Here is a 14440-nt window from a genome sequence, read left to right on the forward strand (position 1 = left end):
GTTAATTTCATGGGGTGACTTTTATTTTTTGTGTTATAATGAAGAGGTAAATAACACTTCCCTATTCACTTTCTCCACACCATGCATGAGTTCATAGGCCTCTATCATATCCTCCCTTAGTCGTCTCTATTCTAAGCTTGAACGATCCCAGTCTTTAGTCTCTCCTCATATGGAAGCTGTTTCATTCCCCAATCATGTTTGTTGCCCTTCTCTGTAACTTTTCCAATTCTAATGTATCATTTTTTAGATGAGATGACCAGAAATACATGCAGTATTCAAGGTGTGCATGACCAGCTTATAAATTGGTATTACGATATTTTCTGTTTTATTATCTATCCCTTTCCTAGTGGTTCCTAACATTCACTTAGCTTTTTGACTAACACCCATGTTCACCATCAGTATGCCATACACTGATCTTAGCCAACCAAATGCTTCATTTGTTTAACTGTAGCTAGTCTCAGCAGTGCTCAGTTTTACCTATGAAGGGTTTTTGACTGTTAACTGGAGTAGTGCCAAATGAATATATATTGTTAATGTATATTGTCAAGCTAATCATTTCAGCACAGATTTCTCTGGCAATATTTTCCTTGAAATTAACAACATTTCTATATTAGTTCTATCCACTGTTACCAGTGTGATTCTGACTGTAAAAGTACAAAGGAAGACCCTCTATTCTGCTTACTTACCCTTCCATGTGTCTTTGACCATATCTTTTTTTTTTCTAACCTTCTTGAAATTTTGCACTAGTGTATCCTTTCTCCTGCTTCATTTCAAAACCCTTCATAAATCTATCCTATTTCTCTGTCCTCATTTTCTCCTACATCACCTCCTGCTTCCTCACTGGGCTTCCCTTAGGACTGTTCTTTGTCCCCTTGCTCTGCCAACTTCATACCTTTTCCCATCTCATTTGGAAAAGCCTCTCAACATGTCAGGTGCCCTCCCTTTCCTTCTTCACAAAACTCTACAATATACATCTGTTCCATGAAGCGTAAGAGGGGCAAACTTAAATAGCCGTGGAACCTTAACTCTAAATTTCTAGACTTTCAACCATGTAATTTTTGAACATGGATTCTAAGAAAGTTGTTTTGTTCATAATATATATTTCACATCTTAAATCACATTACTCCCAAACAAATGTCTTTATTAAGTACTGTGTACTACCACTTATCTTTCTAGTTTGTAAATCAGATCTTTCATTTATTAATCGATCATTCTTCCACTGCAACTTAGGTGTCTCAAAGTTTGACTTGTTGGTTTAGTCACTGTTTATTCTTTTGGGGTTCTAACCAGTCATGCAGTCATACTCTTAAAATCAATATTTTGCCTAAAGGAGTAAACAAGACATTAATTCATCCTCAGCTTCTGAAACAGTCAGAAGTCCTCCACAAAGGAGCAATATTTATAGTGCGCTGTCAGAATTACTTTCTGTCTGCACTTACCAATAAATTGTCAAATTAATGTGGAAATATACTGAATTGTTTATTTAGTAGCAAAAATTACCACATAATAAACTTACTATGTTAAACAGGCTCTTCCATCATAATTAAGGAGTTCATAAATTCTAGGACTTCCTCTACAATTATTTTAGCATTGTGTATCACATTTCCTTTTTTTGAGAAATAACAGAGGTTATTTTGGGCTGCCTGCAAGATTTTAATCTCTTATGAGATCCTACTGGATGATATATGTAGCAGTTCCTGTCCCCAAAAATATAGCATCTAAAAACATTTGACAGTACAATATAATAGAACATTACAGAAGTGGGAGTGGTCTCTGTAGCTGGAATACTTCTTCCTTTTCATGTTCTTTTTAAAAATGAAGGTATAGTACTCATTTTGAAAGTATTTGTTTTGCTTCCTTTCAGAAAGTAGTGAAGAAGTTTCTATCATTTAAAATTCAGTGTGGAGGAGTGTACACTATTATATTCTATGACTTAGTTGGCATATTTGTGTAGTACACCTCTACCTCGATATAATGCTGACCTCGGGAGCCAAAAAATCTTACCGCGTTATATTGAACTTGCTTTCATCCACTGGAGTGCGCAGCCCCCCCCCCCGGAGCACTGCTTTACTGTGTTATATCCAAATTTGTGTTATATCGGGTTGCGTTATATCGAGGTAGAGGTGTAATTAATTTTTTAAAATGTAATATCTCGTACCTCTTTAAAATGCCAATGGTTTTAATAGAGATCATATTCTGTCTAGTCTTGAATTAGCATAATATACTTTATTTATAATACCCCAGAGCAAAGAGAAGGAATTAAACAACTTTTGAGACATGCGTTTCATACTAGAAATATTTGGAATTATTTCTCCAAGATATACCAATATAATGTAAACAAAATGCTCTTAAAAGATGAACCATCCATTTATAGATAAGAGTGTTGCATTTAGGTCTGGTAATAGTAGTTTTATTATTTAAATTTAAATCTTAAGTTTTTCTTAAAGTTTCAGGACTAAATTATTTCTTTTTCTGTTATATTTTAGAACATTATCTTATAATTAACACAAACCAGGATCAAATCACAAACTGAGCTGTTGTTTAGCCTCGAATGTTAGCTCCTCGGATATATTTCCATGTTTCTGTTTTAAATAAGAATATTGGGTATACATTGATATAACAGGAAACGTGTATAATTCTACACTTTTATCTTCCATTGAAGTTAATGGAACTACTTGCATGAGTTAAGACCAGCAGGATTTGGCTCATGGCTTGTAAAAGTACGCAACATAATAGTGTGTGTATGTTTAAAAAAAAAATCTCACTGAACAGCTATGGACTTAATTATGAAATCTTTATTCATATTAGTAATTCCACTGAGGATATTGTCAGTACTCAGTTCAGTAAGAGCTACAGGATTGGGTCCTGAACTGCCATTCATCTTACAGGACTGGACTCTGTGCTTTCAAGATACTTTGCTTAACATCTCTATAATTCTTAAACGAGAATAAAACGTTGAGCTGCAACTCAATTAACTAGTTTAAACATCCAACAGGCAAAGTACGTTACATTTTATTCATTTATGCCTAAACCCTTATCCCACTAAAATTAGTGGCAAAGCACCAGCTGATTTTAACATGACCAGGATTTGGCCATTGCAGAGTTCTACCGTAAGAACTGTAATTGAGCAAAGGTTACAAAGAAAATATAGCAACATACAATAGTAATCAGAGAAAAATCAATAAAGGCCAAAGACTAGTATAAACCAGTGTAAATACCGGCTCTTGGTCTTACCCAAACTCCACCTTTTTCAGACTGCTGTTGCACATTGAGCCGATATTTTCAGAGCACTATCTAGAGAAACTCCAAGATCTTTCTTGAGTGGTTAGACCTCCTCATTTCGTATGTATAACTGGGATTATATTTTCCAGTGTGTATTACTTTGCATTTATCAGCACTGACTTTCATATGCCATTTTGTTGCCCAGTCACCAAATTTTGTGAGACCTCTTTGTAACTCCTTGCAGTCAGCTTCGGATTTATCTATATCAAGTAATTTTGTATCATCTGCAAACTTTGCCACCTCACTGTTTACCCTCTTTTCCAGATCATTTGTGAGTATGTTGAACAGCACGGGTCCCAGTACTCATCCTTGGGGAACACCACTATTTACCTCTCTCCACTGTGAAAACTGACCATTTATTCCTATCGTTTGTTTTCTATCTTTTAATCGGTTACTGATCCATGAAAGGACCTTCCCTCTTATCCCATGACAGCTTATCTTGCTTAAGAGCCTTTGGTGGGACCTTGTCAAAGGCTTTCTGAAAATCCAAATACAATATATATCCATTATGTCATCCTTGTCCACATTTGTTGGCCCCCTCAAAGAATCTAATAGCTTGGCCAGGTATGATTTCCCTTTTCAAAAGCTGTGTTGATTCTTCCCCCAGTGTATCATGTTCATCTATGTGTCTGATAATTCTGTTCTTTACTATAGTTTCAGCCAGTTTGCCTGGTATTGAAGTTAGGCGTACCAATCTGTACTTGCCAGGATCACTACTGGAACCTTTTTAAAAGATCAGCATTACATTTGCTATTCTCCAGGCATCTGGTACACGGGCTGAACCACAGTTAGTAGTTCTGTAATTTTATATTTGAATTCCTTCATAACTCTTTGGTGAATATCATCTCGTCCTAGTGACTTATTACTGATTTATCGATTTGTTCCAAAACCTCCTCCATTGACATCCCCATCTGGGACAGTTCCTCAGATTTGTTACCAAAAAGAATGACATGGTGTGGGAATCTCCCTTGCATCCTTTGCAGTGAAGACAGATGCGAAGAATTCATTTAGCTTCTCCACAATGGCCTTGTCTTCCTTGAGTGCTCCTTTAGCACCTTAATTGTCCAGTGGTCCTACTGATCGTTTGGCAGGCTTCCTGCTTCTGTATCGTCACTGGCAGGGCTCAGGGAGTTCTAATGCAATATTCTACATCTTGATTCAACATAATTCATTGATGCAGTATAGGTGTTAAATTCTCAGATTTTCTTTGTGTGATTTTTGAGCTGTAGTTAATAGAAAGTTGAAATGAGAAGGGAGAACTAGCCACAAAAGGAAAAGGCAAGATAGTTCTAGTAGTGATCCAATAGAGATCTTACTTGGTTTTAAGAAAGGAGAACTAACATTCAGCAATTTTTAATTCGAATATCACTTTTAGAGCCTAAAAATGTACCATAGTCTTAGTCACACATAGTCAGTATATTCTAATTCATTTTACTGTAAACAAAAAAGAGCAATAGTCCTTCTCTGAATGTTCTCCAGGGCTTCTTAAGTAGACCGACGCCTGATGTGTGGCAAGACATTTTATTACCTTCTGAGTTGTAAGAGTGCTCTCTGTTCTGAGATGCTTATAATTCCAAGGCTGAATTTAAGGAAGTAAGGACAGAGTGACTCCCTGCATTCTTAATCTCCTTCACTGATTTCATTTTAAATGTCCAGTTTAGACTGATTTTAACATATTTTTGTATTTATTAAAATTAGTTTTAATGATCTATAACATAATAGTTTTATCATGTGATGATACTCTTTGAGCATAGTCAGCATTAGCACTTCAGGAACAGATAAGTGGCTCAGGCAACTTCAAGGTGAGTAGAAAAAAAAAGTACAAATTATGTAAGAGCCGGGAACATGATAAAGATGTGTGGAACAGATAAAGCAAAGGGAGGGAGGCAAACTTAAAAGGCAGAAGTTTACACTGGTGACTCATATGTTCCGTAGAATTATATAGGAAATGAAACACAGGTCTTTAGAACAGTAATGAAAGTTAACCCTTGCTTGTTTATCTACAGTTTTAGGGAGAAGTTACCTGTCTCTAGCCACTAGTGCCTTCACTCCTACTCCTCCAGATCCTCCCATTTCCCTTTCAATGTGCTGTGCTTTCATATATAGAGCTAAATAGGAGCATGCCAATTGTCATGAGTGAAATCAGAACCTATGGAGAATTTTGGAAAAGTTAAAGAAATTTTTCCATAGCACCTGAAGGTTAATATCTGTGTGTTTGTAAAAAGAAACCCGGCATCTCTGAGGTTGAGACACGTTCCATTTGTGCTTAGGAAGACATAGTTGAATGATACCTCAGCATTCCATAAAGACTGCTTTTGCAGTGCTGCTGCAGTCAAAAAGGCTATTTAATTGCTCCACAGAATAAATGAAAGATGTCTATGGAAAATGGCCTCAAGTCTAAGTGACTGTAGTCATGTGTACTAAATTCTGTAATAAAGAAAAGGAGGTGGTTCTTCGAATGGTGGGTCCCTATAAGTATTCCAATCATGGGTGCGCATTCCCGCTATGTTTTCTTAGCAGCTTCCACTGAGCGGCATGTGTGTCTCCTTTGTACTCCCAGCTGAGGTTGTAATAGGCCGTGCGGGTCAACCTCTCCAGTTCTTTCTTACTGTCGCATGGCCTGAGTCAGAACTCTTGTTCCTTTGTGCTCTTAAAGAATGTTCTAATCTGTAGCATATTGTTCGTGTTTTGTTGTTTACTTGTTTGTTGTTTAGAGCTTACTTTGATGGATCCTTCCTTTTGTTCTACTTCTCCAACTCCTTTAATACTTTAGCACCACTGGTTTCCTCTTTCCACAGTGATGGAATAAGAGTTCTTATTTGAGATTCTGGTTCTGTCATTCTCCATCTAAATTGCAGTTTAATTTGCTTGATGATGAGTCCAAAGCCTATAATCCTTAAAACATATATTCCAGAATGTCCATGTGTGTGTTAGATTGCGTGATTTGAATTAGTGTAGCTATGGATACTTGAAAGACATTTCCATACACAGTACAGTGGAAGCAAAAATCATTAAGAAAATCTGGAAGTTATCAACAGTTTTCATTTTTTAAATTCATGCAGTGAGGGTTTTTTGGTGTGGTTTCCCCTACCCCAAATGAATGCTGAAAATACTTTTTCCAATATTTTTTCTCTCCCCTACTTCCACTGGGCTGTTTAACTTGAATTGTCTGTGGCTGCATAGTGTGTGGAGGTCCTGAAGGGGGGATTCCCCCAGGGGACTTAGGCATCTAAGTCCAAAATTCAGATTCTCAAAATTCCCATGCAGCTGCCACCTATCCCTGTAGGTGCCTAAGTTTCCATGGGTAAAGTCTGCTGGGCCCCTAAATTTCTGCTGTTGGGCATCTGCTTGGTTTCCTCGGTCCTGACACCGAGCAGCTCCAAGCAGGGTTCACCATAGGCATTCCCCAGATGGCTTCACCTGTGGGGCGCAAACTGGTTAGGGTGACCAGACAGCAAGTGTGAAAAATTGGGATGGCCGGTAATAGGCACCTGTATAAGATAAAGCCCTGAATATCAGGACTGTCCCTATAAAATATCTGGTCACCCTAAAACTGGTAGACATGCTCAGAGGCAGCCTTAGAGCCTATTGATCGGATCAAGCCCAACACAAAACACAGCTGTCTCCAGAGCCTAGGTGCCTCTCTTTGGGGTTGTGAATGCCACCTGGCAGCAGCGCACTTAAAACGTTATTTGCTGTAATGCTCAGCCTGAATCCCCCTTATGAATCCCATCCCGAGTATCTTACCAAATTCCACGATTACAGAGGTTGCCTTGTATTTTGCAGGGATTCTTTCTTCTAGAAACAGCTGCTTAAAGCCAACTTCAGCTTTATGCAGCCATTTAAGCCCATCTTCCCAGAAGCAGAGTGTCTGTGCTGCCTTTTCAGAGTGCCTGTGGCAAGTGCCTTGGGGAGAATGCTGGGCCATATGTTATTAGCCAGATAGCTAAGCAGTAAAAGGATTTGTTGTATGCTAGTAAAGATCCTTAAAGGCACTGCATGCCTAAGTTGAAATCTCACTGCTGTCTGCTTCTTTATGGATCCTGAGCTGCCAACTAGGGGGAAATTGGTCAGATTACTTCCTCCCTCTGCCATGGTCCCTGGGTAAGCTGCCTCTTCTGAGACACTTTTTTCAGTCCCCCAAGTTTACCCCTTTCAAGTCACAGGCCCAACTCTGTTTGGGTGGGACCCCCAGTCCAACTGCTCTCTAACTGCATCTCTGGGTTACGCTCCCCTGGTTGTCACCTTCAAAAAAGCAAAGTCTTTCTTGTTAACCTTGATAACATTGTTTTCCCCTCCAGGTACACAGTCTTCAAGAAACTAATGGGCAGCTGGACTCCAGATATTTTGGCGAGCTACTTGCTGAAGTGAACCGCAAGAGCAATGACCTGTACAGCTGTTTACTGCAGCATGTGGAAAAGATAGGAAGGAGGTATTGTAGACCCCCCTCATTGTGGTATTCTAGGAATCTCAGGAACTCATACTATGGTTAGAGAAAACAGTGCTGTTTGTTTGAGCTGCATTCTGCAGACAGCTGAAGTTCACACAATGTGGTGCATAACAACTTAGCTCCTGGAATGTCTCAAGATGTCAGAAGCCATGCTATTTTATTGAATGCAGTGAGTGTATTTCAAACTGTCTGACTAATGGCCAGGGCACTTTATGGAGTTAAACTACTGTGTGTCTCCGTTGTCAAGATAATTTAGACAGCACATAGTGCATACTGAAGTGAATATACTACATGCTGTGACGTTTTGTTTTAAGACACAGTTACATTATTGTACTCGCCTGAAGATGCAAAGAAGGAAACTACTCTGATGCCAATGTTAAGTGGCATGTTCTGGATTCAGAGACACGTTATGTGCACCATAATGCACAGCATCTGTAGGCAAATTAAGCTTTCTATATGTTTTATAAACCACTTCTGAAAGAATAATTTGATACTGAATCCTCAGGCTGCAGCTACCTTCAAAACAAATTACAAGTTTTTCTAAAATTCCTCATTCTTCTCCTCCCCACCACTTTTTTTCTTGGACGCATTGGGCCATATCTGCCTCCTGATCAAGCAGTGAAGGTTCTCCAGGAATGAATTTGTCCCAGTCTGTAGAAAATAGTAAGATTTTAATAATACTGAGGAATTGACTCATCCAGGTACTGGTTAAGGCATTGACAGTGCTTAGAGCAATTGTAATGGCTGTCCGATGTGGCTTGGGAAAATAAGAGGCCAATTGGGCTGACAATAACCCTCCTTTGCTCTGATCCCTAAATTAAAAATGTGGTGGAGAGCAAAAGCCTGCCCCGTATTTCTTCTCCGGATTGGGCGTTTTTTTTCATTCCTTTCAGATCAGCAAGAGACATGCTGTTAATCTGTCATTTTTGTGTTTGTGTTTTACAGGACACAGGACAATGAATCTACAAGTCAGGTAAGTGCTCGGAGCAATCCAGTCCAAATGGTCGCTAACTATTTGTTGGTAATAACAATGGGGCAGATTCTCAGTTTTGAACTCCATGAAGTTATGCCAGTTTACCCCAGCTGAGGATCTAGCCCAATCTGTAATGTCAGGAGGACAATCTTCGATAGTTGTGTACTCCTAGTAAACAATAGGATTCTTAAATATATCTATAGCAATATAGTTTTAAATATGATGTTTTTAAACATGTACATTTAAATAATTTGTACCATTATTTAGTAGCTTGTGAGGGGCAAACGTTAAAACTTTTTTCCTGCGTTTGCCTGTAAAACTGACAAGATGTGTAAAAACTTGGATGTGTGTCACTTAAAAAGCTTCCTGTTGTAACTACTAAATTATATATCACTTTCACCCTCCCACAAATGCAGCAGCTGTTTTTAACAACACTGCACAGCCTTTCTCTACAGGAAGTGAAGTATAATATTGTCTCCAAATGAAACTTAAAGTGAATTTAGATTGACAAATGCAAACAGACAGATTAGTGAGTTAAAATCTTTAACTGCTATGATTCTGTTGGAATTTGGCCAAGTGGATCATGGGCAGAAATTGTAGTTCAGTAGTAACTTGGTGGAAAGAGTGACACTTACTAAATCCAGGTATAGCATGTCCTGCAGCATGTAGGTCATTCTAGTCTCCATTGACTTACTGACCAAGTCTTCACATACTTAGCATGTAGGATTTGATTTGATCAGATCACACTAGTGTAGCTGCAACTCAGTGTAACTTTTATTTCTTCAGAATAGGAAAATAATTGTTTGTTATTTCTAAAATAATACACATTTTAAAATTGACACACTTTTTGCTTATTCATCAGCAAAAAATAAATATGCTTCAAACTAATGTGTCTCCATCTAAATTAGCTTTATATACAATATAAGATATAAATTTTGGAAGTTTTCTGGATATAACCTTATCTGTGTGCATGCCATTTCTCAGAGTTTTCTGTCTTTCTCGTGTTTTCCAAGCAGTAGAGTAATTTAATAAAGAGATCCTATTGTGGTATACAGGAAGAATTCTTAGTTAAGATGTCAAAGCCAACAAATTGGTTTGTTTTTCTATCTTCATTATTAGGTAGAAGACATTGAAGATTTGATTCCCAAAGGACTGTCAGAGTTGACAAAGCAGCAAATTCGCTATCTCCTGCAGGTATGCAAATAGAAAATATTACTTAGTTAATTTGAGGCAGTTAGTGTTTGCCTTACACCTGGAAGCACAGATGTCTTACACATTTTTATTCTATCTAATGTAACTATGAATGTTATTCCTATAAACATCTAATCCTTTTATGAATCCTCCTAAGGGTTTGGCCTTGCTGTCTTGTAGCAGTCATTTCCACAGACTAATTGCTTTTTTTACATTATTCACATTTCCTCTTATTCGTTTTAAATCTCTTGCCTTTCAGTTTCACTGGAAGTCTCCTTGCCTTATGAGGACGGATTAAATAGGAGCATCTGGATTACCTTGTCTGTACTTTTCATTATTTGGTCATACTTTATATTAAGAAGTTATTAGTAGATATTTTATTAAATTGTTAATTGTTATAGTTCAGTAGATCTTATTGATTGCTTACAATCATGTTTTGTAACCACCTGTAACATCATCTGATGACAATCTATAACACGTGCTACTCATGCTTATGACATCTATTAATAACAACACTTTATAAACCATTTGTAAGTGAATCTTAATATAAAGTGTGCCTCACTTTTTTGTATACCTCTATCATGTTCTCTCTCAGTAATTTTTTCTAACAGTCCCGGTCTCTCCCTTTGTCACTCATCTTTGGATCCCTTTAGCCAGATTTTTTGGATATGCGGTGATCAGAAAAAGAACTCAAGGTTCCAAATGAAGGCTTAGTATCTTTACATAATGGCGTAATATTCTCAGTATTTTCTTTCCCATCCTTTATACATTTTAGTAGTATGCTTTTCTGGCCACTGTTGTGAAATGTGCTCGGTCAGAACTGGAATTCCAGCTTAATTCACATGGCATTGCTGAGGAATTGTAGTATAAATGTTATGTTTGAAGCCCCCTTCTAGTGATAGCTGCTGCAGGGGCAGCAGGTGGAGTAATGTGGGAGGTACCATGTGCTCGTGGATGCTACTTTAAATACTATTTTTTGATACCTGTAGTCAAAATAACAGCCCATCCTGATTTTTATTTTACACAAAGGTATATCTTTCAATTAAAATTGCTAGCGTTGATCTTACGTGTTACAAAACACCTTTTTAATTAATTTGAACTAAGAAGAGATATTGGGAATCCTGTGAAAACAGCTTTCAAAAGTGCTGTGTATAATAAGAAAAATAAAGTAGACAGGGAAACATGATCCATTTTGATCCAGACATGAAAAAGACCAGATTACAATTTTTACTATATAAATACCAAGCCTTCAGTGATAATCCCAAGAGTCACTGATCCTACTAGAGCGGTTTTTGTATCCTTTCAAGGAAAACAATTTGACTCTTCACCATAACTTTAAAACAGACTTGTTGCACCATGAGATACTGCAATAACAAATAGTTTTAATATGAACAGGCCCAGAGCACTGCCACTTGAGTGCATTAACAATTAAAAAAGACCACCACCAATATGGCATTACTAAGCACTACTGCATCTCTTTTTACATATAGCTGACTCCTTTTAAATCTGTTTTGCTTTTCCACACTAAAGGGAGGAGCTGGTGTTTTTATCTAATGGTTTTTGTCCTTGGGGTGAAAGCTTAGTTTGGCATATCCCAAAGAAGATGAATGAATCACTGGTGTGTGCTTTCCCAAGAGTGATGACAAATGTGGTTTTTTTGGTAATTGCTCTAATTCTGAATGCTCTACATTCACCATACAGCTGAAAATTGGAAATATCAGTGTTATTTTTCCCTTCCCACTGTGTGCATATATGAAACTCTTCTTTATTTCTCTTGTTCTTTTTTAGTTGGAATGTTTATTTTGTCCTTTATTGAGGCAATAATCTAAATAATTTTGTGTAACTGACAGTGTTGTTTTTAGTGAATGAAAAAGTCTGATCCTTGTAGACATGGATTTAGATTTCAAAGTACTAGTGACATTAGTAGCTCTTACAGATCTGTTTTCTAGATTTATTTAATTGCAAACTTGGAAATTACATTACTCTGCAGCTATCTAACGTGTCTCTAAACAGATTTGCAATAAATCCCATACCGTTAAACTAAAGACAATCAGTTTGACTATTCTTGTTGTTTTTAGTTATTGTCAAAGATTATATCCCACAAAGAAGCTGAAACTAATCCTTTTCTTTTTTCTAGATGAGAGTGACATCCGATAAATCACTGCGACTTGTACTTTCCACTTTTGGTAGTTTGCGTGAGGAGCTTTGCCATCTACAAGATGATTTAGGGGTAGGTTATTGCAAAATTTGGATTCCATTGCCTCATCTCTTCGGTTGGTTGATTTGAAGGCCAGAAGGGACCATTATGATCATCTAGTCTGACCTCCTGCATAACACAGATCTGAGTTTGTTACATTACATTGTTTGAGGTATTTGCAAGAATCAGCTTTAGTCCATAAAGAAAAATTTAGACTAGATTAGTATCTTGTCCCAGCAGCAAACTCCACTGCAGTTACCACTGTTGCATGATGACTTTGCCTTAATAATTAGTTGTATTGGTAATTGCCTGTTTTGATGAAGGATACTCTATCAGGACATGTGAATAGCATAGGAAGACAGGACAGCAAAATAATAAACCTGTATATACTTTGGAGCATTTATATCTACCTTTACTTGATGGTGCTTAACTTGACCACATGTAAAATTATAAAGAACAGAAATACAAAAAACAGAATCCAAGTATGCTGTTGAACAGAATGAGACAGGAGCCAGAGCTTTCCCAGGGGCTGGCCAAAGACCAAGGAATGAACTTAAAAAGGAACAATGGACCATCTCAAACCTCACCACCTTCCACTCCTAAGTGAAAGGTGCATTTCTTTGATCTTGCCTTCTCTAACATGTATTAAAAAAAATCCAAAACACTCCACCGCGCACACTTCTCCCCCTAGGGGAAGGATGAGAGAACAAATGTGACAGATGTTAGTCATGTTGTTTAATACACTATCATGAGATGAGAATCTATATAGAAAATAATGTAACCAGGGACACTTTGGGCTAAGTGTGCAGTATTGTAACAGAGCAAACAAATCAAGAATAATATTGAAAGTATATCCAACAAAACAGATTTAGAATTAAGTACACATTTTGAGGGTTTTGTTTCATTTAGTTTGACTTTATGATAAGCTGATAAATTATTTCAATTCATCTGTTTCTTTTAAAAATAAGGGGATCATTTTCTTATTTATACTGACAAATTCTAGAAGCTATTCATAACAAGTACTTTTGTCTCATAGAAATTGGAAACTGACAAGATGTTACTAGAGAAAGATCTGGCTTTTAAAGAATCTCAGGTGAAGGAGTATGAAACACTGTTGGCATCTGTGAGAGAGAATAATCGCCAACAGCAGGTACATTCATATATTTATTTTGAACACATTTACTATCCCCCAAGAACTCACACTTAGAATAAATACTGAGCTCTGTGAACAACTTTCACAAATCTATTCTTGGTATAACAGCTTCCAACAAAAAGGAGATAAATTAGAGATCTGCATTCTCTGTAACGTGAATGTGTTGTTCAGAACAACTTTATACAGTACTGTTACTGGAGATGTTCAGGCATCTAACACATAGGATTCTGGCTAGGAAAATAAAGGGTCCAATTCTCATTTATCCTAAAGCCTCACATGCTGCGCTTCCCATGTTATGGAGCCTTAATATGGATCCAAATTATTTTTTCTACTTTAATTTTTAAAAATATATTTGTGTGTGTTTGAGATCTGGAAATGTGTTCTGTGTAGGATTTGGTAATTGCCAAAAATATCATAATTCATAGCCATTCTAGCAGAAGCAATACGTTGAGTCTGCTAGTAATTTGTTTACAATTTTTTTAGTAATGCTCCATGTACAATTGAAGTTGTTGTTCGCCTGTGAAAGCCAATTAAGAATTTAACCCACTATATCAAATAAATATTGGGAAGTCTTTTGGGGGTAGGGAATTTTGTCCAAAACTAGTGATTTGAAGAACTTCCTCGCTTGAAAATTCCAGTGCTAAGTTTCATAGCTTCTTCTAGAGTGAATTTGGCTTACCTCCTAGAATGCCCAACCTCTTTTCACACATGCTTACACGGACACTGGATACCGTTTATACACTAAAGACCTGGCGCAGGGAGGTGCTGACTGCCTTTAATTCTCATTAATTTAACAAAAGTGAAACGTGCAGCATCTCCCCACATCCGGCTTTCCAGCTGACATGAATCAGCTATGAATAAAGTTATGTAGGACAATAAGTTAAAAAATGGCTCCCCATAAGTAACTGTATACGCAAAACTGAGCTTTGCTCACAGACAATCCTCACTGAGCATATCTAAGAATTTTTAGTCTGCTGCTTTCATAGCAAGGACTCAGAGACAGTGCTTCAAAGTGTCGTTCATTGGAGGAACAGATCATCTCTCTCCGGTATGCTGAGGGAGAGAAGGACTGTCGGTTAAAAGAACTGGAATACTGCAAGCGTGCCTTGGAACAAGAGATTCAGAACCTCAGAATGCAGGTAATGGGTTTTTATTTTCCTGTCAATATTTTTTCACTCATAAATCCAGCTGCAC

General features: G+C 37.4%; 1 protein-coding gene across 1 annotated transcript in view; it reads left to right on the forward strand.

Annotated features, from left to right (window-relative positions):
• POF1B (POF1B actin binding protein) overlaps window positions 1-14440 on the forward strand; it is a 57636-nt gene that overhangs the window by 30401 nt on the left and 12795 nt on the right. The window contains exons 4-9 of the mRNA XM_030574226.1: window positions 7584-7714; window positions 8678-8705; window positions 9825-9899; window positions 12034-12126; window positions 13130-13243; window positions 14233-14385. Coding sequence (XP_030430086.1) covers window positions 7584-7714; window positions 8678-8705; window positions 9825-9899; window positions 12034-12126; window positions 13130-13243; window positions 14233-14385 — 594 coding nt within the window. The remainder of the gene's footprint in view (window positions 1-7583; window positions 7715-8677; window positions 8706-9824; window positions 9900-12033; window positions 12127-13129; window positions 13244-14232; window positions 14386-14440) is intronic.

This window comes from Gopherus evgoodei, chromosome 9, assembly GCF_007399415.2.
Source record: "Gopherus evgoodei ecotype Sinaloan lineage chromosome 9, rGopEvg1_v1.p, whole genome shotgun sequence".
NCBI lineage: Eukaryota > Metazoa > Chordata > Testudines > Testudinidae > Gopherus > Gopherus evgoodei.